The sequence below is a fragment of the Gracilinanus agilis genome, chromosome 3, assembly GCF_016433145.1.
Source record: "Gracilinanus agilis isolate LMUSP501 chromosome 3, AgileGrace, whole genome shotgun sequence".
In the NCBI taxonomy this organism is placed as follows: domain Eukaryota; kingdom Metazoa; phylum Chordata; class Mammalia; order Didelphimorphia; family Didelphidae; genus Gracilinanus; species Gracilinanus agilis.
Window position 1 is genome coordinate 95,161,648 of NC_058132.1, and position 17,139 is coordinate 95,178,786.

The following is a 17,139-nucleotide window of genomic DNA, read 5'->3' on the forward strand; positions in this document are numbered from 1 at the left end:
CATTACAATAGATACATGGTCAAAGAATATGAACAAATAAACAACTAAAATAAAATTTATTTTAAAATAATTATTTATATTTATTATATATTACATATAAATAAATATTAATAAAAATAAACAAATAATAAAAATACATATGTAGTTTATAAAATAAAAATAGAGAGTATTCACCAATTCTCATCTGAAGAGATCCCAAAGTTAATAATCTCAGGTCTATTATAGCCAAATTCCAGAACTCCCAGGCTAAGGAGAAAAATATTGCAAGCAGCCAGAAAAAAAATAATTAAAAAATCATGGAGCCATAGACAGGATTACACAGGACCTAGAAGCTTCTACATTAAAGGAATGAAAGACATGGAATATGATATTCCACAAGGCAAAACACCTAGGACTATAATCAAGAATCATCTACCTACAGAAATTGAGCATAATACTCCAGAGGAAGAAATACACACTTAATGAAAAAGAGAACAAGCATTTCTGATGAAATGCCTGGAGCTGAAAAGAAAATTCAATGATCAAATCCAACACTCAAGAGAAGCATAAAAAGGTAAAAAGAAAAGAAAAAAATTAAGAATTTTATCACTGTTAGGGCAGTGAAGAGAAGCATACATAGACAGAAAGCAGGGAGTAAGTTGATTATGATGGGATGATATTAAAAAACCCAAGGAAAAACAAAATCAAGGGATAAGAAAGGCATACACTGGGAAAAGAGAAAAGGAGAGAAAATTGAGAGTAAATGATCTCACATGAGGAGGCAGAGGGAAAATGGGGGAGATGGACAATGTTTCATCAGAACTGGCACAAAGTGGGCATAACATCCTCATGCAATTAGCTAGAGAAACCCATTTTACCCTATGGGGAAGTAATAAGGGGAAGGAAAATAAGGAAGGAGGGATATTGAAAAAGGGAAGGTAAACTCAAAGAGACAGTAGTCAGAAACAAAAATATTTGTAAACAGAGAAAAGCTGAAAGGAAAGGAAGAGAAGGATAAATGGTTAAAATAAGATGGAGGGAAACACAGTAATAATAACTGTTGATATGAACAGGATGAACTCACCCATAAAATAGAAGAGGATAGCAGAGTGTATTAAAAACCAGAATCTCCCAATATACTGTGTACAAGAAGCACATTTAAAACAGGGAGACACACACAGAGTAAAGGTTAAGGGCTGGAAGAGAATCTACTATGCTTCAGCCAAAGTTAATAAAGCAGGGGTGGCAGTTACAATCTTGGACAAAGCAAAATGAAAATTGATCTTAATAGAGATAAGAAAGTTATTTACATTTTGATAAAAGGTACTATAAGGGAAAAGGACCTACTTGTACAAAAATATTTATAGTAGCTCTTTTTGTGGTAGTAAAGAACTGGAAACTGAAAGGATGTCTATCAAGCAGACAAGTTGTGGTATATTGTGGAATTCTATTGAACCATAAGAAATGACAAACAAAATGATCACAAAAAACCCTGGAAAGATTTATATGAAGTGAGGCAAAGTGAAGTGAATACAACCAGGAGAATGCTGAACACAGTAACAGCAATAAAATTCGATAAGCAACTGTGAAAGACAACTATTATCAACAATGCAAAGATCCAAGACAACTCCAAGGGATTCATGATAAAAAAAAAGGCTATCCATTGCTTCAGAAGGAACTAAGGAAATCTGAAAGCAGAATGAAGCATGCCATCCTTTCCTTCATTTCCTCTGTGGATTTTTCTTTAGTATAAGTGACATGTGCCTTCTTTACAAGATGATGTACATGGAAATATGTATTGTATAATAACATATATAGAGCCCATATCATTATTACCTTGGGGAAGGAGGAGGGTTAGGAGGAAAAGAGAGAGCATGGATAGCAAAAATCAGAAAATGATTATTGAAAATTATATTAATGTGTAATCTGGAGGAAAAAAACAATGATAAGTGATGGAAATAGTCCATGTTGGAGGGGCTTTGGGAAGACTGACAGATTGATATAATTTTGATAGACCCTGGAATTGGTTTAACCATTCTGAAAAACAATATTGAATCGTGTTTCAAAAATTAAATAAGCTTTTTGTAATCTTGGGCCCAACAAATCCACCAGTATGGTTGATATTCTCCCCTCTCCTCAGCCCCTTAGCCCAAGATGATGTTATAATAATTACAGAAACTCTGTTTCAGGCTAAGGATTTTATTTTAACAGGAAGAAAAACTGAGGTAAGAGAGTTTAGGGTCTTGAGAAGCTGTTGCTAGGGGCAACTGGCAAGTCTTGGCAATGGACCTAGAAGGTAAGGTCAGGCTGAGGGAACCAGCCCTCAGCCAGAGATAATCCGACACTGCCCTGATATTGTTGATCCACCAGCTAAACAGATAGTTGATGAATTGGTTTAGGGGTATCCCTGTTGCTAGGCTACTGTAAGCTAAATCCTGCCCACTTTCCACAACCCTAACCTCCCTTCAACCTCCCTTCAAGCTCTCTTCAACCTCCCAGGGTCCCCAAGGGAAAGTCAGCAGTAGCTGGGTGTCTGGGTGAGGTCATGGAAATGAGAACCCCCAGGTTGGTTTTGCAGGGGTTTTTATAGTCCCAGCTCAACTGTCAGCTCCTGGGACTGACACCTGCCAGGCCAGAGTTCCATTCTCCTAACTGACAGGATTGCCTAGGGTAATATTACAAATGCAAGAAACCTTGCATAAATCCTGCATTACAATTTGCTCATTTGTCTTTCGGAAATTCACACCTTTCTACATTTCCAGGTCCCTAAGTTCTCAAGGAATTTTATACTTACTTTAGGACTAAACTAAACTATCCTCTTATTCCTATCCAAGCATTGCAAAACAAGAAAAAGGGTTTCTTAGCTCCTGTTTTTACCCTATTACTATTCTAAGCTAAACTAAGACGGGTTATGGGAAAGGTAAAGGAAAGAAACAGGGATTAAAGTTTTACAAAAATTCTGAACAGAAAGGAAAAACAAGATTAAACACAAAACATCAACAGAACAGTCTTATAGCAAACATTAGCTAAATAAACCAAGAAATAAACTCTAGCTATGAAATCTTCTAACTTCATGAACTAACAACAAAGTAACAACTAAGAAAAATTTCTAACAAGTTTCTAAAACCTAATTCAATCTTCCCAAGAGTTAGTATGTCAATATGTTAGTACACTTATGCCTGTGTTAGGAAGCATTACAAAAGTTATTGCACAGGGCTAGGACCTGAGGGAAGATACAAAATTTAGCTAAGCAGCTCTTTTGGTAGTAGCAGAGAACTCATCCAAGTTGGTGTAAGGGGTGGGGGTGGATTGTGATACAAATTATGATACCTGAATGTAATGGAATATTATTGTACTATAAGAAATGATGAAATAGACAATTTCAGAGAAACCTCTGAAAACTTCTATGAAATAATCCAGAATAAAGTTAGCAGAAACAGGAGAACAATTTCTATGGTAATATCAGCATGACAGGAAAAAATAGCTTTGAAAGACTTGATAACTCTGGCCAATGCAGTGACCAAGTCTGATTCCAGCGCACTAATAATGAAGCATACTCCCTGCCTTTTGACAGAAAAGAGATACACTCAAGATGAAGAAACACACAAACATTTCAGGGTTCAGCCAATATGGGAATTTGTTTTCCTTGACAATACATATTCGTTACAAGGACTTTCTTTTTCTTTTCTTTTCCTTCCATTGAGAGGTGGAGGTAGGATAAGAAAAGGGAAGCCAAAAAAATTGAATAGGTCATTGAAGTATCTTTTTTTTTTAAGCAGAAAAGGGAACAGTGAAAAACACAGAAGAACACTATAACATTGAAAGCTATAGATTGTATTTATTATATATTCAAAAATAAAAGCCAGGTGTACAGAGATCGACAGCTTGGTATACAATCTTCTTCTTCTGTTCTACTAGGCATATGGAAATGGCCATGTTGTTTGTTAAATTTGGAATTTAAAACAAGTTCAACCTCCAGAGAAAGAACTGTTGGAATAGGAACGCAGATGAAAGAAAGCATATGATTTTTCACTTGTTTATTTGGGTATGTTATTTGGGTTTTGGTTTTATGAGATTATTTGCTTACAAAAATGAACATGGAAATATGTTTTGTGTGACAATACATGCATAAACCAGATTGAATTGCTTGCCACCTCTGGGAGGAGAGGGATGGAATGGAAGGAGGGAGACATTTTGGATCACATAATTGTGGAAGACTGATGTGGAAATTTGTAATTACATGTAATTGGTAAATAAATAAATAAACCTTAAAAATAAAAATAATAAAACTAAAACAAGTTCAACTCAGATGTTGCACCAGTCCCCCTGGAGCTCATGTTTCACATAAGACATGTACTGGATGACCTCTAAGGTACCTTACAGCCTAACAGCTTGATTCCCTCTGTCCTACCTATGCACCTACCTGGAAATAAGCAAAAGCCAAGTAATCCAGAGCATCTTCCAAGCTTCCCTCATCCTCAGTGTTCCACTCTCCATAGGAGCCTTGGAAGAGGCTGACGGCTACTTCTAGCCATGAGATGGCATGATAATAATCGCCCATGTCATAGGCTACCTGCAAGGAAGCAGAAAAGACGTGCTGAAGGACAACCACCTTCCCCCAAGATAAGAAAACAACAAGGAAACTTAAGAGATAAGGGAGACTCTGGATTTCCAGTGGGAATCTGTATCATCACCCTTCACTTATATTGAGATGGTAAGCAATCTTATGTAGACTACATGTAAAGTCATGTAAAACACTTTCCCATATTAATACTTTTGTGGAAGGAAACTCAAATTTAAAAAATATGAAAGAAGGCAAAAAAATATTTCTTTGGTTTAGATTTAGACTATCAGTTCTTTTTCTCTGGAAGCAGATGGAATTTTTTTATCATGAGTCCTTTGGGATAGTTTTGGATCATTGTATTGCCTAGAATAGTTAAGTTATTCACTGTTGTTTATTGTATAATTCTTGTCACTGTATTCATTGTTTTCTTGGTTCTATGCATTTCACTCTGCTTCAGTTAACGCTAAGACTTTCTAGTTTTTTCTGAGTTCCTCTTGCTTGTCATTTCTTACAGCACAATAGTAATCCCTTATTATCATTTATCATAACTAACTCAGCCATTCCCCAAATGATGGGTATTGCTTCACTTTCCAATTCTTCTCCCCACCAAAAAAGAGCTGTTTTAAATATTTTTGTACATAGAGGTCCTTATCTTTTTTGTTTTTCATCTCGTTGGGATACAGACCTAGTAATGGTATTACTGGGTCAAAGGGTATGTACTGTTATAGCCCTTTGGGCACAGGTCCAAATTGCTCTCCAGAATTTTGGGACAGTTTTCCTTGACGATATATTGAAGATGATATCTAAGCTCTTTTTTTTATCATGACTTTCAGGTAGTCTAATAATTCTTAAATTATTTCTCATTAATTTGTTTTCCAGGTCAGTTGTTTTTCCAATGAGATATTTCACATATTCTTCTCTTCAATCATTTTTGATATATCTTTTTCTAATTGGCCAATTCTGCTTTTTAAGAAGTTCTCTTCATTGTATTTTTGTGCCCCTTTTATCAATTGGCCTATTCTGTTTTTTAAGATATTAATTTCTTTACTGTTTTTTGTGCCTTCTTTACCAAGCCATTGACTTTTTCACCATATTCCTATTTCATTCTAATTTCTTTCCCCAATTTTTTTCTCTCTCTCTTATTTGATTTTTAAAATCCCTCTTTTTGAGTTCCTCTATTAATTCTTTTTTGGGCTTGAGACCAATTCCTATTTTTTTCTTGGAGGTTTTGGATGCAGCAGTATTGATTTTATTGTCTTCTACTGTGTTTTGTGTTTTGGTCTTCTCTGTCACCAAAATAATTTTCTATGTTGAGTTTCTTTTTGTTGTTGATTGCTCATTTTTCTGCCTTTTTCTTTTCTTTAAATTTAAAAAAAACTATTAAATTTGGACTTTGTAATTGTGGTGAACAGAGCACTATTCCAAGCTTCGAGTTCTTTGTTCAGCTGCCTTCAAAGCTGGATCTGGGTATCTATCTGCTTTCAGTTCTTCCAAGGTGGTATGATGTAAAGAGAGGTGTGCTTAATACTCTCCTGGCCTGTGTTCTGGACTGTGAGTAAACCCAAACATTCTTTTACTTGGTACTATAACCAGGGTTTCCTCTCTGGCTGCAAGTACTGGTGTCTGCTGGTGTTCCTCCTTGCCCTGAGCTTGTGTCCCCCAGACTGTTACTTGCTTCTGTGTATGAGCAATGAGACAAGAGTCTTTCACCCAGAGCCAGCAAAGGGACCCCTATAATCTTCTGAGCAGTTGTCCAAAACCCCCTTACCATCTGTGGCTGAGAGCTCTGGAAGCCTTTGTTGGTGCTTCAGTTGTGCCCAAGGCTGGTTGCTGCAGTGGGGCCTGTCCTGGTGCACCGTGCTCTATCTCCACCCCAGTGCGCTAGACCCTTCTTGCCGGCATTCTAAGTCATTCATGCTGGAAAATGACTTCGCCATGTCTTTTTGTGAGTTATGCTGCTCCAGAATTTGTTTTAAGGCATTATATCATAGTTTTTGGGAGGATGATTTGGTAGCAACCAGATGAAGATCTATACCTTCTCTGCCATATTGGCTCCAGTCCTACCATCACAGATTCTTGAAGTGAGGAAGAGTGTGGCAGCTAGGTGGTACAATAGATAGAGGGCTTTACCCACAATCAGGAAGAAAATTATTATTAGGCTTTTGGGACACCCTGTATATTATAAAGTATGTAAGGGAAGTGTAAACCAGCTGATAAATGTGGTCCTGGGAAGGCAAGATCATTTCTGCTTAGAAGGACCAGAGAAGGAGACATTAGAGCTGAGTCCTGTAGGATGGGGAGGATTTCAACCCACAGAAACTAAAGAAAAGTATTTTTTTATTTTTATTAAAAAAATTTTTTTAACCCTTACCTTCCATCTTGGAATCAATACTGTGCACTGTTCCTAGGCAGAAGAGTGGTAAGGACTAGGCAATGGGGATTAAGTGACTTGCCCAAAGTCACACAGTTGGGAAGTATCTGAGGTCAGATTTGAACCCAGGACCTCTCATATTAAGGCCTGGCTCTCAATCCACTGAGCCACCCAGATGTCCTCCCTTTTTATTTTTTAAAATAAAATACCTCACCTTCCATCTTAGAATCAATACTGTATACTGATAGAGGAGTGATTTCACTTAAGTCTGTGCCTAAGGAGGAGTTTTCAGGCAATGGTATGCAGGACAATTTGGAGCAAGAAGAAAGTGGAGGACAGAAGATTTATTAGGAGGCTATTGTCATAGATGATAATGAAGGTTTGGACTAAAGTAGAGGCTGTGGAAATCACAGAGGAGGAGATAGGCAGGTGTCTCCCTCCGGTCAGAACAACATTTGGAGGTGTTCCAGCTGAAAAGATTAATTACTGTTATGAGCAATAAGGGGGCTATGGTAGTATTTAGGATAACTCAGGAGAAGTCCAATATCACAGCTTGATCTGAGAATAAGATTTGATCCCCACACCAGCTGGGCTAAGCTTCCTTTAATAGTGAGAATTCTCTAGCTAACCACAAGGCCTTAGGAACCAGTTTCTGGCTGTCAGTTGGCCAGAAGGTAACGAGGTAGTTGAATGTTGATTTCCTGAAACCTTTGGTAATATTTATAAAGTTAGCACTAGCTTGAAGTGGCTATGACCAGTGTAAGATGTTATGAGGATCTCACTACACAATTACAGATATTGTCATCAAAGTAAGTTGTTGACTTTTAAAGATCACTATAGGCTTAGAGATTAAACTGGCTTTATTTGGTAAATTGATGGGTAGATAAATTGGGAGTAGGAGAATGGGTGATGGAAACCCTGAATAATCTTGCCTAAAGTATTATAAGTCTAATAAATATTTAAATGAAGATGCACCCTAAGGTGCAGAGTTCAAAGGGACCTTGGGGGTCTCCCTCTGACTCTGATGTTGTTTGATGCAGAGCCCAGGGCTATGAAGTTCCTGGGTCAGATGCTGTTGTAATTCTTGTTGTTTGCTAAATAATCTTGATTTTAAATAAAGCTCGTTGGCTATGCCAATAAAGGTATTTGATATGGCTAGCAATGAAGGTTGACCCTGCTTGCCTGCCTGCCTTTATCAAAAGTCCCACCTCCCAGGGCCCAGACTGTCACCTCCTGCCTCCCTAACCCAAAGAGAATAAAGAGCCCTGAGTGGTCTGTGAACTTCAATTTATACCCTGTCTCTAACTGTCACCTTGGCACATGCCCAGGGATGCTTTGCCAGGTTCTGAGTTCCAAAGTGGCAAACTGCTTTTTTGTACCTACAGAAATGGCTGCCCATTTCTGTACATTACATTACTGATATTATTAATTACAACTAATCAATAATTATATTATTATATATAATTAATGACTAGTCTGTAGAAGCAAGAGTACTTGGTCTAGAAATCAAGAGATATGGGCTTAAGTCTGTCTTCAATACTTCTTAGTTCTGTGGTCTTGGACAAGTTTTTGAGTCTCCATCTCTTCTTAAATGGAAATAAGATCAAGACTGTCTACCTCAGTGGTTCCCAACTTTTTTGGCCTACCGCCCCCTTTCCAGAAAAAAATATTACTTAGCGCTCTGGAAATTAATTTTTTAAAAAATTTTAATAGGAAAGATGAATGCATCTGTAGCCATCACCACCCTCCTGGATTGCTGCAGCACCCACCAGGGGGTGGTAGTGCCCACTTTGGGAATCACTAGTCTACCTCAAAGAAAGTTGGAGAGAAGCACTTTTATAAACCTAATTCAGAGTTACAGAAATGAGAGCTATTTCTAACACCTATCTTACCTCTATTATTGATCCAAAGTGTGACTGAGTTATGCCCCTGCTCTGTACCTCAGTTTCCCTAGCCATGGATCCGATGGAGGTGAAGTATAACTAATAAAAAGCCACTGTGCTATAGGTTTCTCTGCCAAGGAAACTTTAAACCAGCATTGTTTCCAAGTGGTTTCTAGGAAGTGGGCCAATGAAAGGGGGAGAACATCTGGCTTTGGTTACTGAGAGGTGGCACATATGTTATAGCCATATAGGAGAGCATAGAAACTTTGCTTTAAATTTAAACTAGTTCCAAGCATGTCCGTCTGAGTTTTGATTCCTGACTTCCCTCAACAACAGTTCAGTTTGAGGAGTTTATGCTGTGGTTAGCCCTTGTTTGGGGCTTTTGTTGAATTTTCCAAAGGAGGAGTAGATGTGCCCACTGTGGGGACTGGGGGGCATCTTTACTGGGATACCTATTAATATAGAGAAGTTCTGCTCTTTATAGAGAAAGCCATCGCCCTAAATTGCATTGACTGAGACTGCATTGGTTGATTTGTGTTGTAGTGAGTTGCACACAATTATTAAAGAATGTCATCCTGGGGGGCAGCTAGATGGTTCAGTGGATTGAGAGCCAGGCCTAGAGATGGGAGGTCCTGGGTTAAAATCTGACCTCAGACACTTCCTAGCTGTGTGATCTTAGTTAAGTCACTTGACCCCCATTGCCCAGCCCTTACTGCTATTCTGCCTTGGAACCAATACACAGTACTGATTCTAAGATGGAAGGTAAGGGATTTAAAAAAAAAGAGTCTCATCCTATATCCCACTGCCTGGATAATCTTCCTGATGCAAAAATTTGGTCAAGTTATCCCTCTATTCAAGTCCCTGCTATGGTTCCCTAATCTTTATCAAATAAAGCCCCTTCCTTAACTAATGTTTTAGGTCCTTCCCAATCTCAAGTACAGTCCAAGATTGAGTATTATCCTACATTTCTATCTCTTCCTCTTCATAGTGTCTTAGTTTCCCTGGCCATGGGCAGGGTGGAAGTGAAATATAACTAATAAAAAATGACTGTCTTGTAGGTTTTTCTGCCAAGGAAACTGTTTAAATTTTTTTTAAATTTTATTTCTTTTTAAATATTTTTCCATGTTTCCATGATTCATTTTCTTTCCCTTCCCTCTTCCCTCCCCGCTCCCAGAACTGACAAGCAATTCCACTGGGTTGTACAAATGTTGTCATTTCACAGCTATTTCCATATTATTCATTTTTGCTATCGAGCGATTTTTTTTTAAAGACGTAAACCCCAAATCACAGACCCACATATACATGTGATAAGAGATATCATATGGTTTGCTTTTGCATTTCTACTCCCATAGTTCTTTCTCTCAAGGTGAATAGTATTCTCTTACCTAGTTCCTTCTGGAGTGTCTTGGCTTGTTGCATCACTACTAGTAGCAAAGTCCATTACATTGGATTGGAAATTGTTTAAATTTTTAGCACTCTTTTTTAGAAAGATCTCAAAAGAGCTGAGCACAGACCAGAGGATAGCAGAGCTAAGACCTCACCTGACCAAGTCTGAAGGGTAGACATGGAGGGCTAAACCTTTGTATATGTCTATGGGCTATTGGCCCTACTCCATTGTCTTCCAACCAAAGCCTTGTCCATAGGCACATGGCCATTGAACATCCTCACCATCTTAGTCCCTTATAACAGCAGAGAAGCAATTGTGGGGGCATTTTAATCATGTAGCTCCAGGAGAGTTTCTGGAACCAAGCCATGGAAAGGTAATGAGAAGTGAACCACATGGGAATTCCTGAACCTCAGGTTTCTGGAGAATTGTCAAGAGCTCCTGGACCAAGGATGGAGCATGCACTATCACAGCCAGAGTAGCAATGAGGGTCTGAACCATCACGTGGGGAAACAAAAACCTGGACTTTTCATTCCACTACTACTATGAGTTATTCAAATGATAGAGGTTTGATGGGAAGGAGGCTGTCTCTCTAGTACCTCAAGAGCAAGAGTTTGTTCTTCCAAAGAGAGAAGAGACAGTGCCGTGTGGACAGCATCAGATTCTCAGAACAGGACGCCAGACCACCCAGTCTTCTGGTTCAACTGTGAATTACTTGCATACTACAGATCTAATGAGAAACAAGGCTGCTTCTTTAGCAACCCCAAGTACGTTTCTTTTCTGGGGAAGAAGAGGTCACTGTAGAAGGCTGCAGGTATTTATGGGTCTCTGGAGAGCGAAAGAAATTGGTGACTAACCTAATGTAAACATTTAATAAACATAGAGGGAGAAAAATTATAACTTTATGATCTATTGTGTGTCCTTTGTATTTTCTGCATTTTCAGTGGAATGAAATAAAAGCTGTTTCATATTTCATATAGACTGTTAGCTGGTAACTCCTTTACTCACGTCTGTTTTATTGTGAGATTTGTTCCAAAGGAAACAAACCAAAAAAAATGTGGACTTTGCCCACATCTGGATCTTGCCCCAAGCTGGGACCTAGTCCATGGAAATAAGCCCAAGATTTAGGGTGCTGGACAACAGGCTATAATTTATAGTCTTTTGTTCCTTCAAGGCTCAGTTTCAGAACTCACCTCTTCCAAGAAGAGCTTTCTGATTCACCAGCTTAAAACAAACTCTCTCTACTCAAATTTTCTTTGAGTACTTTGAATGGGACACGACTGAAGTAACTGAAGAATAATAAGAAAACTCAAAGAACATATAGTTAAGGCATGGAGGGATTGGCATCAATATCTGGGGAGATAGTAGCTACTGTAAAGAGGTCACAGATATAACAGTAATAAAATGCAACAAGTCACATTTCTGTGGCACTTCTAGCTTATAAAGCATTTCCCACAATAACTCAAAAGGTAACAGCATAAGTACTACTGTGCCCATTGTCCATATATAATCAAGACTCTGAGATGGGAAGTGACTTAGTTGTGGTCACACATAGAGAAACTAAGGAAGCCAAGACTCAAACTCATGTCTTTTACTTCTAAGGGAGGGATCCTTAATCTGAGGTCTGTGGAGAGGTTTTAAAGACTTCATGAATTCTTTAAAAAAATTTTAATAACTGTATTTGAAAAATAATTGCTTCCCTATATAATTCTCTGCATGTTACATTGTATATTTAAAGACACAATTCTACGAAAGGATTCATAAGCTTCACTAACCTGCCCAAGGGATCCGGGACAAAAAAAAGAGTAAAAAACCCTGCTCCAAAGCATCCCACCATGCCATCCTGCCTCTTAACCATCTAATTGAGATTTTTTTAGATCATAATGAACAGGGAAATTTGTACGTGATTCAGAATTTCTCTAGTATTTTGCTGGTTCTCCAATTTGGCCCCTTTAACCTCCAGCTCCCACTCTCAAACCTACCCCTCATCTAGATGCAAAAGGAAGCAGAGAGAATGTGACAAAAATCACATGAAATCTCCAAGTTGGTCCATGATGGTGCACCTGGCCCAATCTATACCGGAACAGAAACAAACCTAACAAGTAGCATTCCAGCCTCTACTTGAAGGCTTTTTTTTTTTTAAAAAAAAATGTTACTTTCAGTCTTATAATACAATACAAATCATTTTCAAGGCAGAAGACTGATAAGGGCTCAGTAAATGGGATTGAGTGACTTGCCTAGGGTCACAGAGCTAAGGAAGTATCTGAGGCCAGATTTAAACCCAGGACCTCCCATCTCCAGGTCTGGCTCTCTAGCTACCTCACTGCCCCACATTCTTTTTTAAAATTAATTAATTAAAGCTAAATTAATTAATTTTAAAATTGTTATTATTATTATTATTATTATTATTATTATTGCCCCACATTCTAAGACTTTTGCTAATGGGAAACTCATTGCCCTTAGGGTCAGCCCAATTCTCATTGTTAGGAATATTTTTTCTTTAGGTTCAGTAAAAACTCCCTCCCTCTAACTCCCCACTACTGCTCCTAGTTTTGTCCTCTGAGGCCAAGCAGAGTAAGTCTGACCCTTCTTTCCCTTAAAGGCAACCCTTCAAACCCTTGAAGAGAGGCATCATCATCCTCCCACATTTTTTTGTCTTAGATTTTGTTCCTAGTCCCATCTGGGATGCTCTCCTCTCTACCCATTCGGTTATCAGCAGCCTTCCTGAGCAACAGAACACCTTTACCTTGCCCACGTGGAAGCAGTCATCTGCTGAGAGGGAAAAAACCTGGCTGGGCCTGTACAAGTCAGTGACCTCGGAGCCTGTGACTCTCTGAAAAGCCCCATGAGCGAGCCCTTTCACACTCAGCATATACACATCCTGCAGCCGCATCAGGGCCCGGGCCGCCCCCTCCAGATCCTCGAACGCTGGGAGGTCCTGTTCCACCTTCACATAGCCATCCTTCAAGGCTGCAAAATCATAAAAAACATGCATTCATTCATCAGACATTTAGTGAGCCTCTAGTGCAGTGATTCCCAAAGTGGGCACCACCACCCCCTGGTGGGTGCTGCAGTGATCCAGGAAGGTGGTGATGGTCACAGGTGCATTTATCTTTCCTATTAATTGCTATTAAAATTTTTAAAAAAATTAATTTCCAGGGGGCTAAGTAATATTTTTTCTGGAAAGGGGGCATTAGGCCAAAAAAGTTTGGGAACCACTGCTCTAGTGCATGAGAGCACAATGTGATCCCAGCCCAAAGAGATTCACAGAATGTCAGCCCTGCAGAGAATGTTAGAGCTGGGAGAAACTAAACCACCCAATGCTGGAGCTGGGAGGAACCTTAGAACCCAGAATGTCAGAGCTTGAAGGGATTTTAGAACCCAGAATGTCAGAGATGAAAGGGATTTTAGAATCCAGAATGTTAGAATTGGGAGGGACCTTAGAATGTGGAATGTCAGAACTGGGAGAGACCTTAGAACCCAGAATGTTAGAACTAGGAGAGACTTTGAAACAGAGAATGTCAGAGCTGGGAAGGACCTTAGAACCCAGAATGTTAGAATTGAGAGACTTTAGAATGTGAAATGTCAGAAATGGGAGGACCCTTAGAACACAGAACATCAGAGTGGGAGACCTGAGAACACAGAGTGTCATAGCTGAGAGGAATTAGAACATAGAATATCAGAGTTGGGATAGACCTCAGAACAGAACAGAGAATGTCAGAGAGACGGCCTTTAAAATATGAAATGTCAGAGCTGGAGGGGTCTTAGAACACAGTTTTAGAGCCACAAGAAAGATCATCTACTCCAACATCCTCATTTTGAAGATGAGGAAACTGAGGCCCAGACAAAGAGAAATGACTTTTGCTGGCATAATGAGCATCCCTAAATATTAGTCTGATTTCTTGTTGTTTAGTCATTTCAGACATATCTGACTCTTCATGAACCTTTCTGGGGTTTTCTTAGGAAAGAAATTGGAGTGGCCTGCCACTTTGTTCTCCAGGTTATTTTACAGATCAGGAAACTGAAGCAAACAGTTAAATAACTTGCCCTGGGTCACAATGCTGGGTGGTTAGAGCTATGATCATCCCCATTTTATAGATGGAAATAATAAGTTTTGCCCTCCTTACCTCACTGGGAACCCTAGTTTCCATGTTATAGGCTTCTCTCCAGGCACCAAGGAGGATGCTACTTTCGGGAGGATGTCACTAAGGGGAATGTAGGAATAGATCATGCCCAGGCTTCTCTCCCTAAACCCTCCCCTTCACCAAGGAAGACAATGAGCTAGGGTTTAGCAAGAGTAGACAGTCCCACCGCTAACTACGGTATCCTCTACTTTCATCCTCCCTGTGCCTCCTGCTCTTCCCCATCACATAAGGGTGACCCTGGGTCCACACTTCAAGCTAAGCAAAGAGGGCATGGAATGGTAGAAAGGTTCCTTTACAGACTGGATGATGAACCATGGGCCTGTCACAAAGCTCATCAGCAGAGGGGTTAATTTTTTGGCACCAGCATCTTATGAGAGGTTGTGGGAAAAATAAATGAGAGTTCAAATCCCAACCCTGTCACTGAATATTTTGATGACTCTCTTTGCTCTCTGAGCCTCAATTTCCTCATTTGCAAAATTAAAGCAACCAGGTGACACAGTGGATAGAGATCTAGGCTTGGAGTCAGGAAGACCAAAGTTCAAATCTGGCCTCAGACACTTACTAGTTGTGTGACCCTGGTTAAGTCCCTTAACCCCATTTGTTTCAGTTTTCTCATCTATAAAATGAGGATAGTGATAGCACTCACTTCTCAGAGCTTTTGTGAGGATCAAATGGGATGACAATTGTAAAGTGCTTCACTTAGTACCTGGCACACAGTAAGTGCCACATAAATGCTTGCTATTATTACTACTATTGGATTCTGAGGCCCATTCTAACCTTAAATAGGGGATATTTTCTACCTGTTTCTTTTCATTAGGCCAATTGCTCTCTTGCTATTGAAAAAAAAATGACACAAGCTCGGCGATAAAGAGTCAGAAGGGTCCTCATGGGTCACTTAGTCTAGCTTTATCATTTGCTAAAAAAGCGACTAAAGTTGAGAGAACTGAAGTAATTTGCCCCCAAATAGCGACAAAGCCAGGATCAGAACCCATTTTCCTCTGATTCCCAATCCATTACCTCTTCCATTGCCCTGTTCCACGCCACTCTGAGATTCTTTGTCCCGAACACGCAGAAACAAGCTCATTAGTGCACTGTCCAATCCCAGGCTGGCTCAGGCTCAACCAAAAGGGAAGTTTCCTGCTCACAGGCTTTGGGTGCAAGACCTATATTATCCACCCAATGGTTCCTTCCACCCAAAGTGGGAAGGATAATAACAAGGACAATCAGATACAATTTGTTCTTTTGTCCCTCAAAAAAGTGATGTTAGCAAAACAAAGGAAGCAAGACAATTTAGGTGTGCAGACAGGAAGGCAAGAGTTGAGACCAATAACTCCAGAGAGGGCAACACTGACTCTGAGGCTGGCTGTGGGTAGTACACAAAAGCAGAGAGAGCACAGTCCTCTAAATTGGACTTCCCTAAATTCGTTCTTGTGTGTGTGTGTGTGTGTGTGTGTGTGTGTGTGTGTGTGTGTGTGTGTGAAAGTCAATTTTATTTATTTATTTAATTTTAAACCCTTACCTTCCATCTTAGAATCTATACTGTGTATTGGCTCCAAGGCAATGGGAGTCAAGTGACTTGCCCAGGGTCACACAGCTGGGAAGTGTCTGAGGACAGATTCGAACCTAGGACCTCCCATCTCTAGGCCTGGCTCTCCATATACTGAGCCACCCAACTGCTTCCTACTTTATTTTTAGATCCACATTTTTTTCCCTCCCTTCTCCACTTTGAGAAAGCAAGAAAAACAAAACCTGCTTTGTATAGTCAAGCAAAACAAATTCCCATATTGTCAGTTAAAATAAATATATATATAGAAATACATGCCAGAATATCTATATTCTGATTCCATCATCTTTTTCAGAGAGAGAGAGAGGGAGAGAGGGAGGGAGGGAGGGAGAGAGCATGAACTGGGTGGCATGTTTCTTCATAAATGAGTTCTCTGAATTTGTTTTTGGTCTTTGTGTTCAGCTGACTCTTTCGCTGAGGTGTGTGCTGAGAGAAAGGAGAAAAAGAGAAAGAGGGGATACCTCTTCCTGGCAAAACAAGGTAGCTCCAGGGAGTCTAGTTCCCTGGGGGGGGGGGGGCTTTCTCTGTATCTGTGCTTGTTCCCTTGCCTGCATGTATCCCTAGGGAAAATCTCATTCTTCAAGCTGCCTGAGGAATTGGACACATCAAAAAACCAAGCAATGATGTGATTCTATCACTCCTGTATCCTTGATAGCACATTCTGGACTCTGATTCTTCTTTTGGGGGGAGCTGGGTCAGTAGTCACAGAAGCACTAGAAGTTGTCGGTCTGGAATGGGACTCTGATGAACTAGATTTATGTACATTAATGAAAAGAACCTCTCCCAACCTCTGCCTACCCACTCTCGGTACCTCGTATGTTCTCACTGGCTTCCAGGCTGTACACAACATTCTTCCAATCAGACTGTAGCCGCTTAATGAGGGTGTAGGCCAGCAGAGGGTTACCCACGGGGGTGGCTGATCCCTTGTGCAAAGAGAGAACCTTGTTGTAGAACCTGCAACATAGAAGAACAGTGACTTCTTCCCCATCTGGCATCATCATTGTCCTAGAAGAGGGACTGCCTGGTTTCTCAGACATTAAACAGAATAAGGTGAAAAGAAATTCCAACCCCTACTCTTTGTGTTTTGCTCTGACTCATAGATATGGAAACTCAAAGATTTCTGGTAAGGGACAGGGGATGGGGGGAAAGGCAGCACTAGGAAGTCTGAACACAGGTCTAAAACTAAGGGATTGTGAGTGCCAAGTTTAACTCTGCCACCCATAGCTGCGTCAGTGTCCAGAGTGAGTGA

The 17,139-nt window shown here is 39.8% G+C and overlaps 1 protein-coding gene across 1 annotated transcript in view; it reads right to left on the bottom strand.

Moving 5' to 3' along the window:
* The window catches only part of P4HA3 (prolyl 4-hydroxylase subunit alpha 3), a 46,385-nt gene extending 29,494 nt beyond the window's left edge, over positions 1-16,891 (bottom strand). The window contains exons 1-3 of the mRNA XM_044668917.1: positions 16,702-16,891; positions 12,928-13,151; positions 4,403-4,552 (exon numbers count right to left, since the gene is read on the bottom strand). Of these exons, the coding sequence (XP_044524852.1) occupies positions 4,403-4,552; positions 12,928-13,151; positions 16,702-16,891 (564 nt within the window). The remainder of the gene's footprint in view (positions 1-4,402; positions 4,553-12,927; positions 13,152-16,701) is intronic.
* Positions 16,892-17,139: the final 248 nt, after the last annotated feature.